At 42.6% G+C, this 19237-nt stretch overlaps 1 protein-coding gene across 2 annotated transcripts in view; it reads left to right on the top strand.

The window, feature by feature from the left end:
* Positions 1 to 19237, top strand: part of ldlrad3 (low density lipoprotein receptor class A domain containing 3) — a 78591-nt gene that overhangs the window by 30645 nt on the left and 28709 nt on the right. The window contains exons 3-4 of one of the 2 annotated variants that reach the window (XM_047596974.1): positions 9284 to 9409; positions 11622 to 11753. In XM_047596974.1, the coding sequence (XP_047452930.1) occupies positions 9284 to 9409; positions 11622 to 11753 (258 nt within the window). Of the gene's footprint in view, positions 1 to 9283; positions 9410 to 11618; positions 11754 to 19237 lie in introns of both variants that reach the window. The other variant, XM_047596973.1, reaches the window with a different exon arrangement.

Genomic DNA, 19237 nt, shown 5'->3' with positions numbered 1-19237 from the left:
TTCGCCTGCATGCATATATATATCTACCAGAACAGATCAGACCCGAGGTGAAGTTCTGTGGGACTTCGGCTTCCAGACTGACAAACAGGTTCTGGCTAACCAACCGGATATAGTGGTAGCGGATAAATAGTAGCCTCAGGTCAGAAGAGCGTAATCCTAGGAACGGCTAAGATACTGCACAGAACTCTCAAACTCCCTGGCCTCTGGTAGAAGACCTGAGCTTGAGGATGACACAGATACCACCCCGTGAGGGCGAGATGGATGTTTTTCTATATAAAAATATGCTCTACCAGTCAAAAGTTTGGTTTAATTCACTGAGAAGGTGTGTCCGAACTTTGTCTGGTAGTGTGCACCGTGCACACATGTTTTTATAAGGCCTATGTGTGAACATCTCAAATTCTCCGGTACATTTTTTAATTTTTTTATTTTTTTCGCCCCAGACCAGTGCCTATTTTTATCACATGCATTTGCACCGAAAGACAGCTGTGGTTAGGAGAGAGCCGATCCCCCGTAAGCCCATGCTGTTAAGCCAGCAGACTGTGCTGATGTGGGCGTCTCTGATCCAAGGAATACTTATTCAGCGCCTGCAGTAAAGGTCATATGTGATGACATTTCCCTGGTGTCTCATTAATAAGAATTTTGTTTTTGAGAACTTTGCAGCTGATGGGAAAAACAAAAAAAGGTTTAACCAAAATGCAGAAAACATGGAATCCTCATTTTTTCTTTATTCTGGATTTCTAAGAAGATTTGAACACAGTTTCGTAGAAACACCAACACACACACCCGCTTACAAAGTGGTGTGCATTGGCCCAGTGCATACACCCACTCCTGAACTTGGGATGACACTCTCTGGTAAATTTTCTTTTTTTGTTTTGTTTTTTTTGTTGTTTTTTTCACCAGCACTCGTTTTGCCTCAAAAAATAAACTCCTTTCTGCCTTTTTATTGACCTGACTCTTTCATTTCACTGCGATCGGTGAGAAGGGAGGTTTGGAACAGAATAATGCATAGCTAGTCTGCTTTTACCTGCCTCAATCCTTTATTCATTGTTGTGTGGTGTGTCTCAATCTGCTACGCTTGACAGGCTAGGAATTGTCTCTTGAAGGGTCACCTAGAAAAGCCCAGCTTCTATCTTCCTCTCCAAACGCCGCTGATCCTCCTCGTTTGTTTGTTCTTCCGGTCCCGTCCAGCAGAGGGGTCATCTTGAGTCATGTAAATACTTTTTTTTGCTTGCTCTTAAATAACGGTCTGGGCTGAGGGAAGAGAAGCAATATCTCTAGGCTGGGTCCTATTGCATTAAAAATTCAGTTTATTGTTTTACCGTCCTGCTGCACGATGCCAGGGCCCCTTCAGACGGGTTTGATCCAAGTCCATTTTTATGAAGGCTAACCTCGCCTTTGCTCTGTATGCTTTTGACAATAATTCTGATTTAGAAAATGTCAATATGTTTTGGTGAACTTGGTGCTGTTGCTGATTCAAAGTTGGATGTCTTGCAAACTTTTTTTCACAAGCTAGAAAACCGCCTCACATTCCCACCTCCCACTGGAAAACTGCTTTTACTTTGGAAGCTCCTTAATTTATTCTGAACTCCTATCAGCGTTCTTTTTTTAGACCAGCAGAGCATTGGTCGGACCCTTGATCCAGTTTCCAGGCTGAGAGCAGGTTTTCTAACGGTCAAAACGCAATTCACGATTAATAAACCATCTGTGAAGAAGAGGTATCTGTGCCGTGCTTGTATGATCATGTGTGTGGCAAGTTCAAGGGGTCTTCAAACAGAGATACAGAGACAGGCTGCTGAATAATTCCCAACACTAGGAGGTCAAAAGTACCACGCTCATCTCTGGTGTCCATAACGACAGCCTGGGAGAGTGTTACGCCAAATGGATTCTGACAGAGTAGAGGAGTGGGTGGGTGTGCTGCCTGAGCTTACTGGGCCTCGGAGCCAGGATTAGCCTCTTTGCCCTTGCCTGGGCTGGGCTGGGCTGGGCTGTGCTGGGCAAGAGTGGAGAGTTTCTTGCCGGGGCCAAAAGGGTGAGTGGACATGATGTATAAAGCAAGAAGTGGGGGGGAATCAAAGATGAAGGGACAGAAATGTGGTTTTGGAGGAAGGGACTAGACAGAGAAGCACATTTCAAAGCAGTTATTGTTCTGAACTAGGAGCACTGCAGGGTGAGGCCGGGGCCTTTCTGCTTCTGTGTATTCAGAATTCTACACAGTGAGTTCTGTGAAACCTCTCCTGTGCTTTGAGCTAGAACGACCACCAGAATCTCTCTCAGAACAAAGATCAACATCTACCATGTATTAATATTCTGTAACGAATGTTTACATTGCAACCTCCCTTTCATCGAGGTAGCTGTCACTAGTGGCTGCAGTGAAACTGTTCAGCAAAGAAATACATGATTTGTCCAGTTCATCTGAATGAGTCAAATCCATTAGTTTGAACCCGCCAGTAACAGCCAACATGAAATGGCTAAGAGACGAAGTAAGTGCTAGTAAGAGTAAGTCCAGATATGCTAAGCTTCCTGTAGTTTGTGATTTGTGTTCTTTTAAGTCCCTGAAAAGAAAGGGAGAAAGTATTTAGATTCGAAATGTTTAAACAGAGAAACAGATGCAGGTTTGTGACCATGTTTTTTCCCTCCTCCAACTATGTGCTTCAGTGCGACCAGCCATGCTTTTCCGCTGGTGATAGTCTTACCTCAAGGAATCATCTTGGCTGCAAACCTCATTTGTTTTCGTTTGTGCTGCTCAGATGGAACGTCAGAACCGAGTTTGGGAAGACATCCAAAATCCCTGCATGCTCCCTGCAGACAACTTTTGCGGAGGCACAGAGTAGAGACGGACATGAAAATCTGAGTAAGCGTTTCATTGGATGCCAAATTAGCACACGCCCCCCCAAGTGCACAGTGACTCATCAACATTTATAAATAGTTTAAAATACCTTTGCTAATAACCACAGCATTCCAACATTCTTGACAGTGTTGAGACGTGTGTTGGCGCACAGGTGATGCATAGTGCAACGCGTACAGTATGTACACTGATCAGACGTAACTTCATGACCACCGTCCTGTTATTGTGTGGGTCTATCTTGGCGTTCTGTTGGTAGTGGGTCAGATACTTGATCTAGAGAATTTGGAGGCCAGGTCAACACCTTGTGCTGTTCTACAAGTTGTTTTTTGTTTTTCCTAAAACGTTTTTGTGTGTGTGCCTGTGTCAGGCTGCATCCTGCTGCCATCAAGGAGTGTCATTGCTATGGGTGGAACATGTCTAATTAACATCCACATGAGTGCCAGGTCCAAGAGTTTCCCACCATTTGATTACATGGAGACTTTAAAGCTGTGGCGATGGTGCTTTCAAGTTATATTTAATACAGAATTTAATATCTAGGCAGTAAGTTATTGTTACATGGTGCCATTCAGCATACTTTAAATTGATCTGGAGGCTCACACAAGGGCTGGTTGGTGTCAGTTTATTTAAAAGTGTCTTAATACTTAGTGGGGGATACAACTATTTGGAGTTTTCATCAAGTGCCGCACTGTTTATTGATCCAATTAGCTCCTGAAGACAATCGGTAGCAAAACAGATCCTTCTGTTCACTGGATTACTCAAATATTATCGTATTATCTCCTTCTGTGGGTACAACACAGACAAAAGCCTGGGGCAACAAATTGTGGAGCTGTTTGTTTGTTTCGTACTGACCTACTCAAAATACCCACGAGATATCGAGTTCAAAATAGCCTCAAAACGCTTATCAGCAACAGAGTTCTCCCAAACAACGGGGTTGGAAATGGCTTAAAACGGCTCCCGAGACAGAATGGTTAAGATTTAGATAGCAAGGCTCCCACACTCTCAATTCTTTCAAACTCACCACGGGTAGGAGAGTGGTTGCTAAGATTAGCAGTGTGCGTTTGTGTGATAAGAAAAGTGACCAGTGCGCTGACTCCTAACTCAAAGAGCCATATTCAGCCATATGCTGCTGTAGGTTTTTATTTCTTCTCCGTCTGCTCGCTTCTGCCCGGCTTTAGTATTCTTTACCCTGTTTGCGTTTGTGGCCGTGTGTGGGTGTGTAATTTAGGAGGGCTCAGTGGCAGGAAAAAGCAGGTGAGATTAAGTGTTGCTGTATGTGGTGCTTAGACTCGAGTGTGTCTCTGTTTGTGTTTTAGGAGAAAAATCTTGCGGAGAAAGAGAAACCAAACAGTGGAAGCTGGAGCTAAAATGGAGAGGATATTCAGCATTAAACGCAGGAAAAGTGTTGAGACCGGAGAACAGTCTAGTGGGACAGGAGCTTAATGGTTGACTGATCAATAAGCTGCTGTAATTAATACCAAGGAGCAGGGATAAAATATTCATCAGGGTCTTACACACTGTCTCTGGCTTTGATTCTGCCTCTTGCTGTGTGTCTTTCCATCTTTTTTTTTCCTCCTTTAGATTCTGAATTCTCCGTCGATCGTCACAAATCCCGCAAAATGGCTCAAAATCTTCAAAGGAATAAGAAATGCTCCCCTGTCATTTCGGAATATAATGTTTGGCGCTATCAGCTCAAACGAGGCAATTTTAGAAGTGTGTTGCTTTCTATGATGAATATTGCAGCAGGGTTATTATCTGACAGATCACGCGCCGCTGTTTCACCGTATGTCTTTTCTCCCCCCTTTTTATTGGAAATTGGTGAAATATTACTGATATCTTGGCCATGCGCTTGCTTTATGGCGCCCTCACCACCTCATCTAGCATGAAGTTTGATGGCTTTGCAGAGCACCCGTGGCCCTTGAGATGAAGGCAGCGCTATAATGTTGCAATGCCTCTCTCTCGGAAGGCCGTTGCGTTGTGTGAGTGTGCTGGGCTTAGACGCTGAAATGTCTGGAATGATTATTTTGATCCCCAGGCTGCCTTCAACGAAACTACCCATGCTCTCCTTGCTTTCACCCGGATTCCATCGGCTATTGATTCCATTCCTTCAGAAATGCTCAGCAAGGTCAGAGAAACCTTTGAAGCCCTTGTTGTCTTTCTCCTCCCTGGCCTTCTCTCCTCCGCTACACGCCCCGCGTGTTTTCTTTCTTGTTAGCCTCTTCTTCCAGCTTGACTCAACTCTCTGTCAATCATGCATGCCCAACCTGACCGGGCCTACCTGTGCTGAACAAGTTATTCTGTTTTCTTGGGAACTGAGGAGAGACTGAGGGGCTGGAGGAGGTGTGGGTGGGGGCATACAGGTGCATGTTGGGGAAGAGCACAGGGGACTGTCTGCAACAAGAGTCAGGCAGCCGGGTTAAGCCTGGCATGAGTTCGGAAACCACAGGGAAGATAAACACAAACAGGAATATTGTTTCAACAACACCATAGGTGAAAACATTATTTTTAATGCACTGGTCAGCTTTGTTCTTTTTAAGTGCAAAAAAAAAAAAAAATTCTAAAACACACATTTAGAAAAATATAATTTCATAAAACAAAAAAAATATACATTATGTATACATATATATATATATATATATATATATATATATATATATATAATATATATATATATATTATATAATATATATATATATATACATATAATATATATCATATACATATATATATATACATATATATATATATACATAATTATATATATACATATACATATATATATATACATATATATATAATATACATATATATATATATATACATATATATATATATATATATATATATATATATATATATATCATACATATACCATACAATTTTTGTCTCAATGTTAGTAATCTTGTATATGCTAAACTTTCAGTACATATCTTTAAAGGGATACGCCCACCCTATGTGAGATTTAGTCACTCACTGTAGTCCCTGTAGTTGGATAAGTTAGAAAAGGTGTTTTTTAATTCTACCCAGTCGTTGTCACCATCCGGCAGCACAGCTGGCACAGGCATTGTAATGTAGAGTTACCAGGCGTAAAGACGGCATGCAGCACCTGAAAACCAGTGTGGTCATTGTGTGGTGTCTTTGTGTCTGGCAGCGGTGCTTTGTCGGAATATAGTCCCAAATCTATATCTGCCCTAGGCGATCCCTTCAAGGTAATTGCATTGACATTTGTACAGGTGTGAATGTGTGAATGTACAGGTCACAAGAAGTAATTAGGAAAATTGAGTTTATCACTTTTGCGAACGACCTCCTAATTGGCAACTCTACATTACAACGCCTATGCTAAGCTATAGCTAACAGCTGTGCTGCCAGCTTTTTCTCACTTATCCAACTCTGGGGAATATGGTGAGTGACTAAATTTCACATAGGGGTGGCGTATGCTTGTAAAGAGAGAAATCTCTCATTTAGTAGAATTTAAAAGCACCAAACCTGCAAGTATTATTTGCATCTATATTCCTAATTTGTATAGTAAAGTTTGTTCATGTATGATTCACAGCTTGAATTATTTAGAAATGACTTCTCATAAAAGATTTTAAAAAGAAAATTTCAGAAAACACAAAAATCCTGATGTCTGTAATCAAACTGGCAAAGTTTTATAACAATACCAGCAATCCACAAGGAAAGGAGCTGGGTACTTCTGCGATAAGTTGAAGGTGTGCAGCCTCTGTAAATACTGCACTCACTTCATAACAATAAAAATATATAACTTTTAGAAAGCTTTTATAATCAGTGGTGCATAGGCTACTGGGCTATGATGTAGCTTTTTCATTTCATTTTTGCATTAGATTGTGTAAAGGAGAAAAAAATATCAGATTGATTTTTTTTTTGCATATTTATAAGTTCATGAAAACAACATGTGAATCCTCTGAGAAAAAAAGTAATTTATTTCAAAATGTTTCAGACTGCTGTTGTGTTGTAAACAGCAAAACTGTGGCAGGCGCAGGTCCGTGTGTTTGTTTTTGTGCCTGTGTTTGCGTCTCCTCCAGCTCCGTCTTCCGATGTGAACCGGCCACGTTTTTCTGCGAGTGATAGTCTTACCTCAAGGAATCAGCTCCCTGCTAACCTCATTCGTTTTCATTTGTGCTGCTCAGCCGAACACCGAAACTGAGTCTGGAAGACATCCAAAACAGCCTGCCTTGCTTTTTCTCGTAAACAACTTCTACAAAGGCGTGGCGGGGAGAAGGAAAAATTTGGCATGACAGTAAAGCTGAAACACGGTGATGACAGAAGGGATGGAAACAAAAGGATGAAATGAACGGTTACAGGTCGACGAGGCAGCGCGGCGGAGGAGGTGAAATGGATCCAGAGCAGTTTTTCCCGATCTGAACTGCAGACCAAAAGGGGCACCTTCACGGGATTACCGAGGGAACCCTAATAACCCCCCGTATTTCTTCCGCCCTCTTGTTTTCACGCTATAAAAATTTCCCTGCTCTTGCTCTAAAAACTGCACGGCTCAAGTTCGTGCAACCCGAAAATCCGGCTAAGCACATTAGCCCCATCCTTCCAGCCGGCTGTGTCTCTCTGGCTCCCTCCCACAAATCTTCCTACGCGAGCTTGCCCTTGATGTGTCTCCTGAGCTAATTTGGAGCACCAGCACTGGGTCAGATGAATCTCAGCCCCTCAGCAGAAGTGGTAACACGGATTCAGATGAGGGAGGAAGTGAATGAGGGATCCCAGAAGCAATAACGCTGCTGTCTCTGTAGTCAAGCTTGCAGAGCAAATGAAAAAAAAAATACAATTGAGATCCATGTTTCCGCTGTGAAAGAGAAACTTTATGTATTTCCAAAATAAGACGAAATATGCTTCCATTATTTCCCATGGGCGCATAATAGAAGGATCCAGAAAACAATAAAATATATATAAGATGTGTAAATTAAACCCAAATGGAGATGACTTCATTGTTTGTTGCAAGATGAGCTTCACTTGATCTTCTACAGCAGCATGACTTCATGTCTGTTCTTCTCCCGGGACCCTCAATGGATTTGATATTCTATCCACAATTAAATTTTTAGGATCTCTGCTGTCCAGATAAACAACCCCTCCCCTAGACTACACACTCATGCGTCGGCCCCTGTCCCAGCCTTCCTCCGGCATCCAGCGGATTACGTTTCATCCCGGAGAAGGTCGCTCCAAACCCTTGTGGTCGCTGCGCCTGGCCCTTCCCCGCTTTGCTACACGTAATCGCCTGCCTGCCTGAAAGAGCTCATAAATCAGCCTACCACAATATATAGGGGGAAAAAATGAGCGCCCCGGGCATTTCAGATGGCACAGTGCCAACCTATGAGCGGGCAAATCCTCCCCTTCCTATTCAGTATAGAGAAAGAAAAACAATAAATTTTTTGGTGGCTTGCACTGAGAGTTTTACTATGCCCACTCACTTTTTCGCCTCCCTGTGAGTTTGCGTGCGTGGGTTGTTCCATCCTTTGTTGTTTCACTGAGCATATAATATTTATCATGCTATTCCCTCACCAGCTTTTACTCGTAGCCTTATTTAATTATATCATAGCGACGTCTTAGCTTTAATTGGTTGTTTTTCACTCTCTTTCCAGTCTTACCACAGGATTTACATGTTTAAACCTTTTGTGTTATAATACGCATTTCTGGAGGGTGGAAACAGACGCCTTAGAGATGACATTGTATTCCACACAGATGCGGCTCAGGAATACAAACCTCAGATACAGCAGAAAAGGATTCTGTCTCGTCTCTTTCTTTGTTTCGATTGGGCTCTAACTTCACGAGGCCACAACCAAGGGCCTTTCTTTTCTGATGTCTTTGCTTGCATCTGCCTGTTATCTTGTTTTTCCTCCCACCGCCCAGAGATCAATGCATCGGAGCTAAAAGCTATGGGTTAGCGCTAAAGCGAGGACGCCAGGCATTGATGTTCCTCAGGCTCGTCTCTCAGTCTCAGGCCTGTCCTGGGAGATAAGACCCATGCCCTGCTTACGCTGATCAATGGCGCAATCCATACAAACTCTCTTCCAGCCGATTTGCTCTCTTTGTCTTTGTCATTAACTTGTTTTCTTCTCCTATCTCTACTCTGCGCTCAGGATCTTACCCTTTGCTTGTCATACTCACGGGAATGTGAAGATAAGCAATACTGAGCAAAATGAGTGGAATATTAATTGGTCTGTAACAAAGCAGCTGTTTGAACCATGTGTGAGACTTGAGTATTACATGCAGTTCAGTGTTTCTAACCTAAAAAATAATCCAGATGGCCTTATCGCTGTGTCCCTTCCTTCCCGTGTGCATCGTAGCCAAGGCTAATGGTGTCATAAGATATGATGTAGTGCATTGAAAAACTGCTGCATCATCTCCCGGTCTTTCACACGCTAATCCATTGTTCTCCTCTCCACCACTTCCCCCTACCCTCCTTCACGTCCTTAGCCAAGGTCAAGTCGAAGTGTGCCCCCACATTCTTCGCCTGCGCTAACGGTGTCCACTGCATCATTGGACGCTTCCGCTGTAACGGCTTCAGCGACTGCCCTGACGGGAGCGACGAGGAGAACTGCAGTGAGTGTCACACGGCAACCAGATCCAATTATAGCAGCGTGTTTCATGCCATGGTCACAGCCTGTTCCATGATGTACTGCCCTCCAGTTACTGGATGGAAGAGCACTGAAAGAGTAGTTGGTTAAATTATGGCATGTATTTATATATACAGCCGATCAGCCACAACATTAAAACCACTGACAGGTGATATGAATAACCATCATCACTGCCCGTCATCTTTTGACAGTTGTTCTACTGCGAAGATGTTACTTAGACATGTACCACCCACCTACACCAGACCAGATTTCTTATATCCAAAACTGATCAAGTATCTGTGGGGTGATCCACAGAGGCCCCTCCCCTCAACCCACAGGACCCAAAGGCCCCCTGCTACCAGACACCACAGAACACCCTCAGCTGTTTTAGAGGCACAAAAGAGACCTACACAATATTAGGAAGGTAGTCATAATGTTATGCCTGATCGGATTATATGCATATATGTATAAATTGGAAAATGGAAGTAGCAGCTCAATACATTTTTCAGTTTAACAACAGTTGCTTAATGTCTTTTTTCAAATGTGAAAAAATCTCACCTTCACTCTGACTGTTATCATCTGGAATCTGTAGATTCATAACTGAGTTAGAAATGGAGTTTTAAAAATGTGAAAGTTATCCAGGCATGGTGAGGTCTAACAAAAAGGCGCAATAGGCCGTGGTATGTAACAGAAGGTTCTGGTGCCTTTGGAAATTGGCCCATGTCCAGGAAAAAAATGTCAGGACGTCTCAGCTTTTGTTGCCTTGTTGTGGTTTTTCTGTTAACGTATGAAAGTGGATGAAATGATAACTGCTAAACTGTCTGACAAGTCATTTGAGCTAGAAACATGCCTCAGTAAGAACATTTTCTTTTAGTTTGATTGTGCCGGTTAATGATGGCACAAAGGAGCCATAAATGTTCCATATTTCCTTCTCGTTCCCTTATTGTATTCCACTATCAGCAGATAAATCAAAAGATCCCGCTCACAAAAATGTACTCACATCCACGCATCCATCTTTGGAAATTTTGACATTTCATTTTTAAAAAACAATACCTCAGGTTTTTTCTTTCTTTCTTTTTTTTTTTTCCAAAGTCACAGCCCATGCAGCATCACAATGTAACGTCTGCTCTTCAAGACCTGGTGATGAATTGTTAAAGAAGAGGCTTTTTGCTCCTTGCCTTCACCCTTTCACTGATGCCAGAAAAATATTATTCATATTTTAGTGTAAATGTGAAGTGTGCATGAGGTTTTCTTTGTGTCCCTCCTTTTAGAGGAGTACACCAGTTCCATAAACAGACCGATGCCTACAGAGCTGCTGTCTCCTCCACTAATGTCAAATCCCGATTAAGAGCAGATAATAAAAGTGGCGACAAGGATATAAACCGCAAATGTATTGAACCCTGTTATCTTTTGCAGTCAGCTTTAGTTCTTTGCACCCTTGTACTTGGTTTTACCATTTTTCTTGAAACCTTGTGCACAACAATACAAAGATTGTAGCGTTAAATTGAGGGAACCCCAAGCGTCGTCTATAGGCACATTTGCAGATGGCTCTCACATGACCCCTGCGCTGTTTTCCCAGCGGGGAATGGGAATCCAGCCAATCAGTCACCATTATCAGAGACAGTGTTCCTTCTCTGCCTTCCCCCTGCTCACAAATCTAATCTGGCCATTTAAATGGAGATTTGCTCCATGATTCCAGCACATAACTGCATCACGGCTGTGTAATTGTCTGGATCCTCTGAGAAGATAACTATGCCTCACTTTGCAGAAACCACAACAAAGACAAAAAAAGCGGAACATGTGCTCGAAGGAGTGATAGTGCTCTGAAGCATTTCGAATGTTTTGAAAAGTTGGAGATGCAGTCTGATTTTTATCCGCATCCACAGATGCAGGACTCTTTACACGCAGCTTCTTTTCATCTCCAGATGTGCCCATGAAACTGTGTTCTTATATAAACACATAAATATAAGTGGAATGGGATAAACAAGTGTACAAAATGAACTTCTAACAAACTGACTGACTACCACAACAGAATATTAATCTCTTTAAGTGCTGCGGTTTGGCTCACGGAGGAAGAACCTCTCACAAATAACCTCCAGTTTCTCCGGCACAGTAATTTTAAGCTGACATCTTTTCTCTCTGACCCTGTCTGAGCTAGCACTTAACCTTTGACCTCTGCCCTGCCTCATTCACAGCAGGCAACCCGCTGGTCTGCTCCGAAGCCCGCTTCAAGTGTCGAAACGGCCGCTGTGTAGACCGCAGCTTCTTGTGTAACGGCCAAGACAACTGTCAGGACAACAGTGATGAAGAGCTCTGTCTGACAACAGCAGGTAAGCCATTAAAACGAGGTCGGGTATTCAAGAGGGTTAAATGATTCTCGTCTTCTTTTTAAAACTGGAAATGGAACATGTATCCAGGAATAGGGACATATACACAGAATCAGGCTCTGCCAGATAAGAGACATATGTTCAGTTTTTAACTGTAGTATAGACCCCTTCATGGCCTATATCACAGTGACGTCACGGTGTTAGCTGGAGGCAAAACAGAGGGAAGCTTGAGGCAAACACTGTCTCTGTCAACTGGGAAAATGTCCTCGTTATATTTTTTAACACTAAATTGAAGTTTTATCACATACCAGCCATTGCTGGTTGTAGACGACATTGGTTGAACACGATTAAAAGAAAAGATTTGAGTGAGTCGATCATCAACAACTCTCTGTTTGCAGCGCACATGTTATATCAGGTGAGATTAATATCTAAGACATCATCAGCCTGGATAACATTGAAGGTTAGACTAAATTGTGACTGAAATAACATTAAAGTTATTCATTATTTGGAGGATTCTTGATACATGCTAATGCTAACAGTGTGTTAACATAAGGTTGTATGTTTCAGGGGTGTCCAAGCAGAAGTTGCATTAACTACTTTACCCTCCACAGTTGTTCCACTTACTTCTTGTAATAATGTGTTTTCCTTGTCCTTTCCAGCTAAAACAGTCTGTTGAAATATGTTAACTACCATTTCAGGGCTGTAGTGTTTGAGATCTTTTGCCTCCAGTTAAGCTCCACCTCTCAAAAAATGTCCCACAAAAACGTTTACAAACTGTGAAGGGGTCTATTTGAAGAGTGTATCGGAAACAAAATTAAATAAAAAGGACTGCTGGACTTTAAAGAGATTTCTTGAAGACCTTCGGCCATTCCATTCAGAAATGACAAAGCCGTTGGGGTGAGTAGTGAAGCATCTTCAAGAAACCTCAAGAAGGTTTACTTTTCTTTGTGTTAGCTTTGCTTTAGATAAACCATGACCTTTGATTATAGAAACATCTGTTAAAGGGATGCAGAAAATGTATGATTGCATGATAAAGTAGCACTACTCTACTGTATCAAACCGAGAAAGAGCCATATGGTGGTGAAATAGGTTAGTAATGAAAAATAATCTGCTTACAAGTTTGGAGATGCAGAGCAGAAACTGTTCGCTTCATCATAAACTCCAGACTGATGGACCTTTAAGAATATTTGTTAAAGAGTATAAAGTCCAGAACTTGACTCTACCAGGTCAAATTTTGAAAAGAAAGAAATGAGAGAGATGAATGTTAAGAAAAACTAATGGCTGATAATCAGTTATTAGATAGTGTTTGGTATAAATATTGTAGAAGTATTTACTATCATTCAGTCTGAAATAAATAGCTGCAAAGACACCAGTCGCGTTTGATGACTTTTTTCTCATGGCTAAAATAGAAAGCTTTGAAATAGCATCTTTATCTTTACTGACTGTATTAACATAATATTGTGCGTGTTTAAAACTACAAAGCGATCAACTGAAAGTGTGAAATCCTAGCAATGGAGATCAGAACAGGTGGAAGCTTGTCGATACATTATTAAACCGGATGAAATCACGCTGCTGGACTCCTCTGTCACTCAATATGTCACATCATCTGATATTTCTGGAGACGCCACTTAGGGAATGTAATCTGCAGTCTGCGCTTCATGAAGATACAGCGAGGCCACTGACAGATTAAACTTCATGCCAAAGAAGACATAAGCTGTCGTCATTTTCCGCCAGCACGGGAGAACATCTCTCACGATCATCATCGTTATTTTAATGCTTGAGGACACTCTGCTGACTTTATTGTAACACATGCAGCAGCAGAAGCCTTTTGGTGTAAAACATCTTATCCACTGGCAGGTACCACTTATATGGGGCAATGTTAGCCCAACTACTGTCAACAGTAACACTGTGTCGCCACAATCAAGCTGGTGATTTTCTGCCAGCAGTCCAGCCCTGATGAACGCACAACCCCAGGCAACCGAAGCAAACCACTGTGAGGTTTTATTTCTCTCCTTTGTTAGAAAAATACCTCCGTCCTTCTCTCCAGGTGGTGTTGTCATGCTGATCCATGCTATAAAAAAGTCAGTCAGAAATAACAAAGCTGAGAACGGGCAAAGTGCACAAAATGAATCCACATTAATCTGTCAGCATCTATAGCCCACAACAAGACAGCGATGTTATTTACGGTGTTAGGATGGGGAAACTCGTGGGGCAAGATGTGTCTGGGGAGCTCTGGCACAGCCACACGAGCACATGTCAAAGAAAATCCCAGTGACTTTTCATTAGCATTTTTCCTTAAAAGAAAACACATTTAGTTCGGCTTTTCCTCGGCTGCAAAAAATAAAAAAAATGACTAAATTGACAAAGTGCAGATCAGATCATTACTGCTGGAGCTAATTATTCTGCTTATTTTAATTCACCTGCTAATCTCTTACCTCCCAAATGAAAATGTAATATTCAACAGTTAGTCCCTAATTAGTGAAACTGAATTAGTGGACTCATTATTTCTTCTGCGTGTGTTGGGGAAAGAGACGAGGCGAGTCCTCCTCAGACTCCACAGCCCCATGCGGAGGCACAGACTGCCGAGTACGAGTGCATTGTGATGCGGAAATATTGATTGATATCTGTGTCCACTGCGCTCCATTTCCTTGTTGACAAGTGAACAATACCCACCCCAGCGGCCGCTGGCAGAATGTGGCGACGTGTCCTAATGGTGTCTGCAGCAGTAAATCTCCCAAAGAGGCCTTTACAACAAACACACTGAGAGGATCAAACAGCTGATCGTTGACAGGAAATGTTGGATAGCTTTCTATAATTACAGTTAAAAATACTATTAAATGTCACTATTAAGGAAACATGTTATATTTACACACATCAAGTCAAGTCAACTTTATTGTCAATTCTGACATGTGCAACACAATACAGCATAGGTTTTCAATCCCCTGTCCGCGACCCATAGGGGTTCCGCGGAGGCACTGCAGGGGGGTCACAAATTTTTAGGTTGAATAGACATTTTTTATATGCATTTTTTATTTCCCCCCCACAAATTTTATATACATTAACATGGATCCAACATATTTTAGTAAAGGGATAAGGGATGGTTTAATATAAGGCCAAATTTAGTATAGAACACATATAAAAGGCCTACAAGATAAAAAATGTAGCAGAATGTGCAAATGTTGAGAATAAATGAAATATAGAAATATATCCTGTATGTACAAAGTAGACTAAAAAGAGAAACATGACAAAGTGCATGACAATATACAATATACATTAAGTTTTTACTATCATCAAATTGGAGATACTGGACTTTTAAGTTTCAACGGGCACTGTCATAGACTTCCTTTCTGGGACAAATAAAACCTGAGGCTTAATTGACTGGCGGCTTTTAACAAATGCTTTAGAAAACGTAATCAGACTTTTACAACTCTTTATACGAGGTCACAAATTTTCCATGTGCATCAGTAAATATCTACCGACCGGTTTATGATATCTAATATTGCCGCGCCCGAGTACAGTTATTTAGCTCCTATAATGAGAAAATGTTTCTCGGTATATGCCTTCAGGTGGTGGAGCACTAACCTGATCTTCTTCTCATCATAAAAATGCACGATTTTACGACTTTTCAGCAATAATTATTTTCACGTCTTCAGCTCAGCCTCTGCAGAAACATGTCGGTGCTCCCACCCGCCTCTCACCCCAGTCTGTTAGAACGTGTTGTTATCGTTGTATTCCCACACTCTCCTGTCAGCACAGATTGTGCAGCAGTATCCGTGTGTAATGGCCTAAAAGTCCTCCTGCTTATTTTTTTTTTTTTTTTTTTCTGCTGGAAACCTGTGTATCTCCGCATAAGGTACAAGTGTTGCGGTGGCCTTCGGGACCGATCAAGGTTTAGCAGCTCAGATTTGTTTTCTTCTTCTTTGTTTCCTTATTTATAATTTTTTTTTTATATCACCACACTCTGTGCTGAAGGCATTGCTGCGGTTTGACTCTTCGCCTCCCTTCGCTGTTTGCGCTCACACACACTCACCTTACACTCCGCTCTGACTTTGCCTCTCTCTATAATAAGCACAGACCTGCAGGTGACAGATAAGACGTACAATATCCGCTCTAAGCCACCTGAGAATAGCATCTTCTTCCTCACTTTCTCCTCTGCCTCCCCTCGCCCCCCCTCTTCCTCGTTACTCATAATTGCGTCTCCACACGTGCTTCTACTGTTTGACCAATCTAGTGTGTGTGACAGTGGACAGGTCATAATGGCACTGATAACTGGAGACACACTAAAGTCGTTACATCTTTTTTTTTTTTTTTAGCCTCAGGTGTTTTTTTCTATCATGATTATTATTTCCCCTCGCAGTGGTTTTAAACAAAGTAGCACAGTTAGGCAATAACAGAGCAGCTTTACTTTATACTGTTTTATTTGATGTGTGATCGATTTTTTTGAAAAAAAAAAATAACAGAACGGTGGCAAAGTGGCAAACGGCGCAACGTAACAACGCGGTCTCCCGTAAATGCGTTGCCACAATCAGTGCGCGGCGAGATAGGAGTGGAGGGATGGAGCAGGGGTAATGGATATCCGAGATAAAGAAATGGAAAATGCACCGCGTGAACATAATAGAGTGAACCAGAAACGGAGTCGAAGCGAGCAATGCATAGCAATGGGGCAGGGAGATGGAGGTGAGCAGGGAGAGACAGGCGATTTGGCAGGAAAAAAGACGGGGATTTGGACGGGGGGAGTGAGTGAGGGGCGGCGATAAGGTGCAGAGGAGGAGAGCTGCATCCATCTCCGGTCGAGCCCCTGAGCCGAGCACTGTGACTCTGGAAGCGGAAACGACATGAGAGCTAGTTTTGTGAAGCTGAGCTCCTCTGTACTCGCACTAGTCTCCGTCTGTCGTGCTTATTGCAGGAGATGGAGAGCGAAGTGACTGAGCGCACATTTGCCTCTGCGACAAATTGTTGTTGAAACACCGGCGTGGGTCACGCGGGGGACGGGGGGGGGCAGGGGGGGCTCACCAAGATGAAGATAGGAAACATGTGGTGTATGAGTCAGATTCACGTAATTTCTGGCAGTAATAGTTTTTTGAAGGTCATGGGAGCAAAAGTGAGGAGCACAGCTGTCATATTTTGAAAGTAAGTAGAGACGCCCCCTCTCCCCCCCGAGACTCACCTAAGAAAAGTAATTGATTTAAAATGCTCGCATCAGCGTCTCTCATTACACGTTAATTACCGCGAGCACACAAGGTGTCAGATGGAGCCGTGGCTGTCGGCGACTGCGTTGGTGATTCACTCCTCTTACCTCCTCTATGTCAAAGAAGCTTCATCTCTTCCTTTTTCTAAAGCGAAGCTCTGAAGAAAAGGAGAAAGTAACGGAGCGAGGGTAAGAGTAAATCATGTCAAGGTAGGAACTGAGGGCCAGCGGACTATTTGTGGACTTCAAAAGCTCTCAGCTGGCTTTGTGTGTTTTGAAGATAAGGCATACTTTGTATCGTCAAAAGCATTAAAGGATTGTGTTTTCTTTTTATGTTCTCACGCATAAAGACTATGATAGCGAGGCTCTAAAACCCTGCATTAAGTTCGAAGATTTACGCTCTCGTTGCTGCATCTCGCCTAGCCTCATTTGTTATGATATTGGTGCAGTAATTGGACAAATAAGCAGCGTATAAATCCTTAAACTGTTGAAGACGGCACAGCCGGTGAAAGCCTTGCAACATCACTGAATCATACTCTTTGAACAAAAGGAACGACATCAATTCCACCGACCAAAATGGTTCGGAAACGTTGACATTCAGGGCACACGTCGGAATACATTTACATTGTTTGCTGGAGAAAGCTATTTACATGTGATTTAAATTACTGTGGCTTGTAAACAAAATTATTTATCGTCTTTTGGCCCAAGGGGCTCTTGCACCACTCTTACAATGAATGAATTACACCCTGGGGTATGTCTGTTTTCACAATGCCTCGATGGGTTATACAACATGCAAATCGTGTTATGTCCACATTCCTTTAGAGAAAAGTCTTTGAGCTAATTTAGTAGAAGTGAATGTCTGAAAAACACTGCCCATACGGTATGGTATACGGTAGGAAACGGATGTTGTTAGTGGAGGCCTTTGGGTGCCATGGGTTGAGGGGAGGGACCTCTGTGGATCAGGCTTGTTCCAGTGCATCTCACAGATACCTGATCACTTTGGGATCTAGTCAAATTGGAGACCAGGTAAACACCTTTGAAATGGTCCATGCATCCAGCTGGGGATGGCTGTTGCCATCAAGGAGTGTCATTGCTATGGGGTGGGGGTGAATTGTCTGGTTTTGGTGGATGGCACATGTCTATGTAACATCCACAGGTCCAAAAGTTTTCCTGCAGAGCATCATTGCATTGTCACAAGATGGTCAATAACATTCAACTTCAGCTGTCAGCGAATGGTTGTATTTTCCTACTGTTCCTCCTGTCAGAGTAATCATTGGCTTGCATGTCCTCAGAGAACTGTCGGTGTGAGTGGGATGTTGGTCACCGAGCTGATGTGTGACATTAGTCTGACACATGAGGGGGTTATTACACAGACAGCTGACGTCCCCCCTGACCCTGACTGGCTCAGTGGAGGTGAACCCACATACCGAATATGGTCCAAAATCTGCGCGATGATCATATCTTTTAGAGAACATGACCACGTAATTAAACCCGACACTTTCTTTTCTGCATTTTGATACAGCTCTCAGTGAGAATCACTGGTTTTCACAGCACTCGTCAGGGGTAATTTGGCATTTTGCAGCAATGCCCTTCCAACTAAAACACTAATATGCCCTTAAGCTTCATTTTGGCCGCCGCAGACACGTATCCGCGAAACCCTCTCAATCCCCCACTGACAGTACAATACGCAGTTTTAACATTCTGGTTTGTGTGGGGGAGCGCGCATTCTGAAAAGTCAAATCCCTCATTTTAAACTCCGGGGAGGCTCCCCTCCCACGGAGAGTAATCTGCAGCTTTCTATTTGTTATATCCTCCTAAGGCTGTGTAAGAACTCCTGGATAGAGCCACTAGCTCTGCATCTGCTGTTTTGCATAAGCGCTGTGTATTCGTCGACCTGTCTTCACAGCCTCGCCATTTACAGGGCCAATAAACACCAGTAATTCAACCTGGGCTGAATGCGCTATGACAGTGTGTTGACTCCTAGCAGTGGCTCCTGCCTCTTCGTTAACGTTGCCAGTAAACTGGACATTAATATGTAGCGTCAGTCTGATATATAAAGACCAAAGAATATCAGAGTGATTAAAAGTCACTCACTTAGCCTGTATTTACTACTGGTATCCTTTTAGCTTGCTAATAGATTCTCACAGAACCCCCGCCCCTCCCGTTCATTCCTGCCAGAATTTGCCCTCAAATAATATATGTGCTGTAGATTAAAATGACAACTTAATCCGTGTGCAGTTTTTGTGGTGGAGACGTGTGCGACGACGAGATGCTGGTGTGTTCGTGCCCTTCGTCAGAG

This window comes from Mugil cephalus, chromosome 10 (assembly GCF_022458985.1).
Source record: "Mugil cephalus isolate CIBA_MC_2020 chromosome 10, CIBA_Mcephalus_1.1, whole genome shotgun sequence".
In the NCBI taxonomy this organism is placed as follows: Eukaryota; Metazoa; Chordata; class Actinopteri; order Mugiliformes; family Mugilidae; genus Mugil; species Mugil cephalus.
This window is presented reverse-complemented; position numbering and strand designations above follow the sequence as displayed.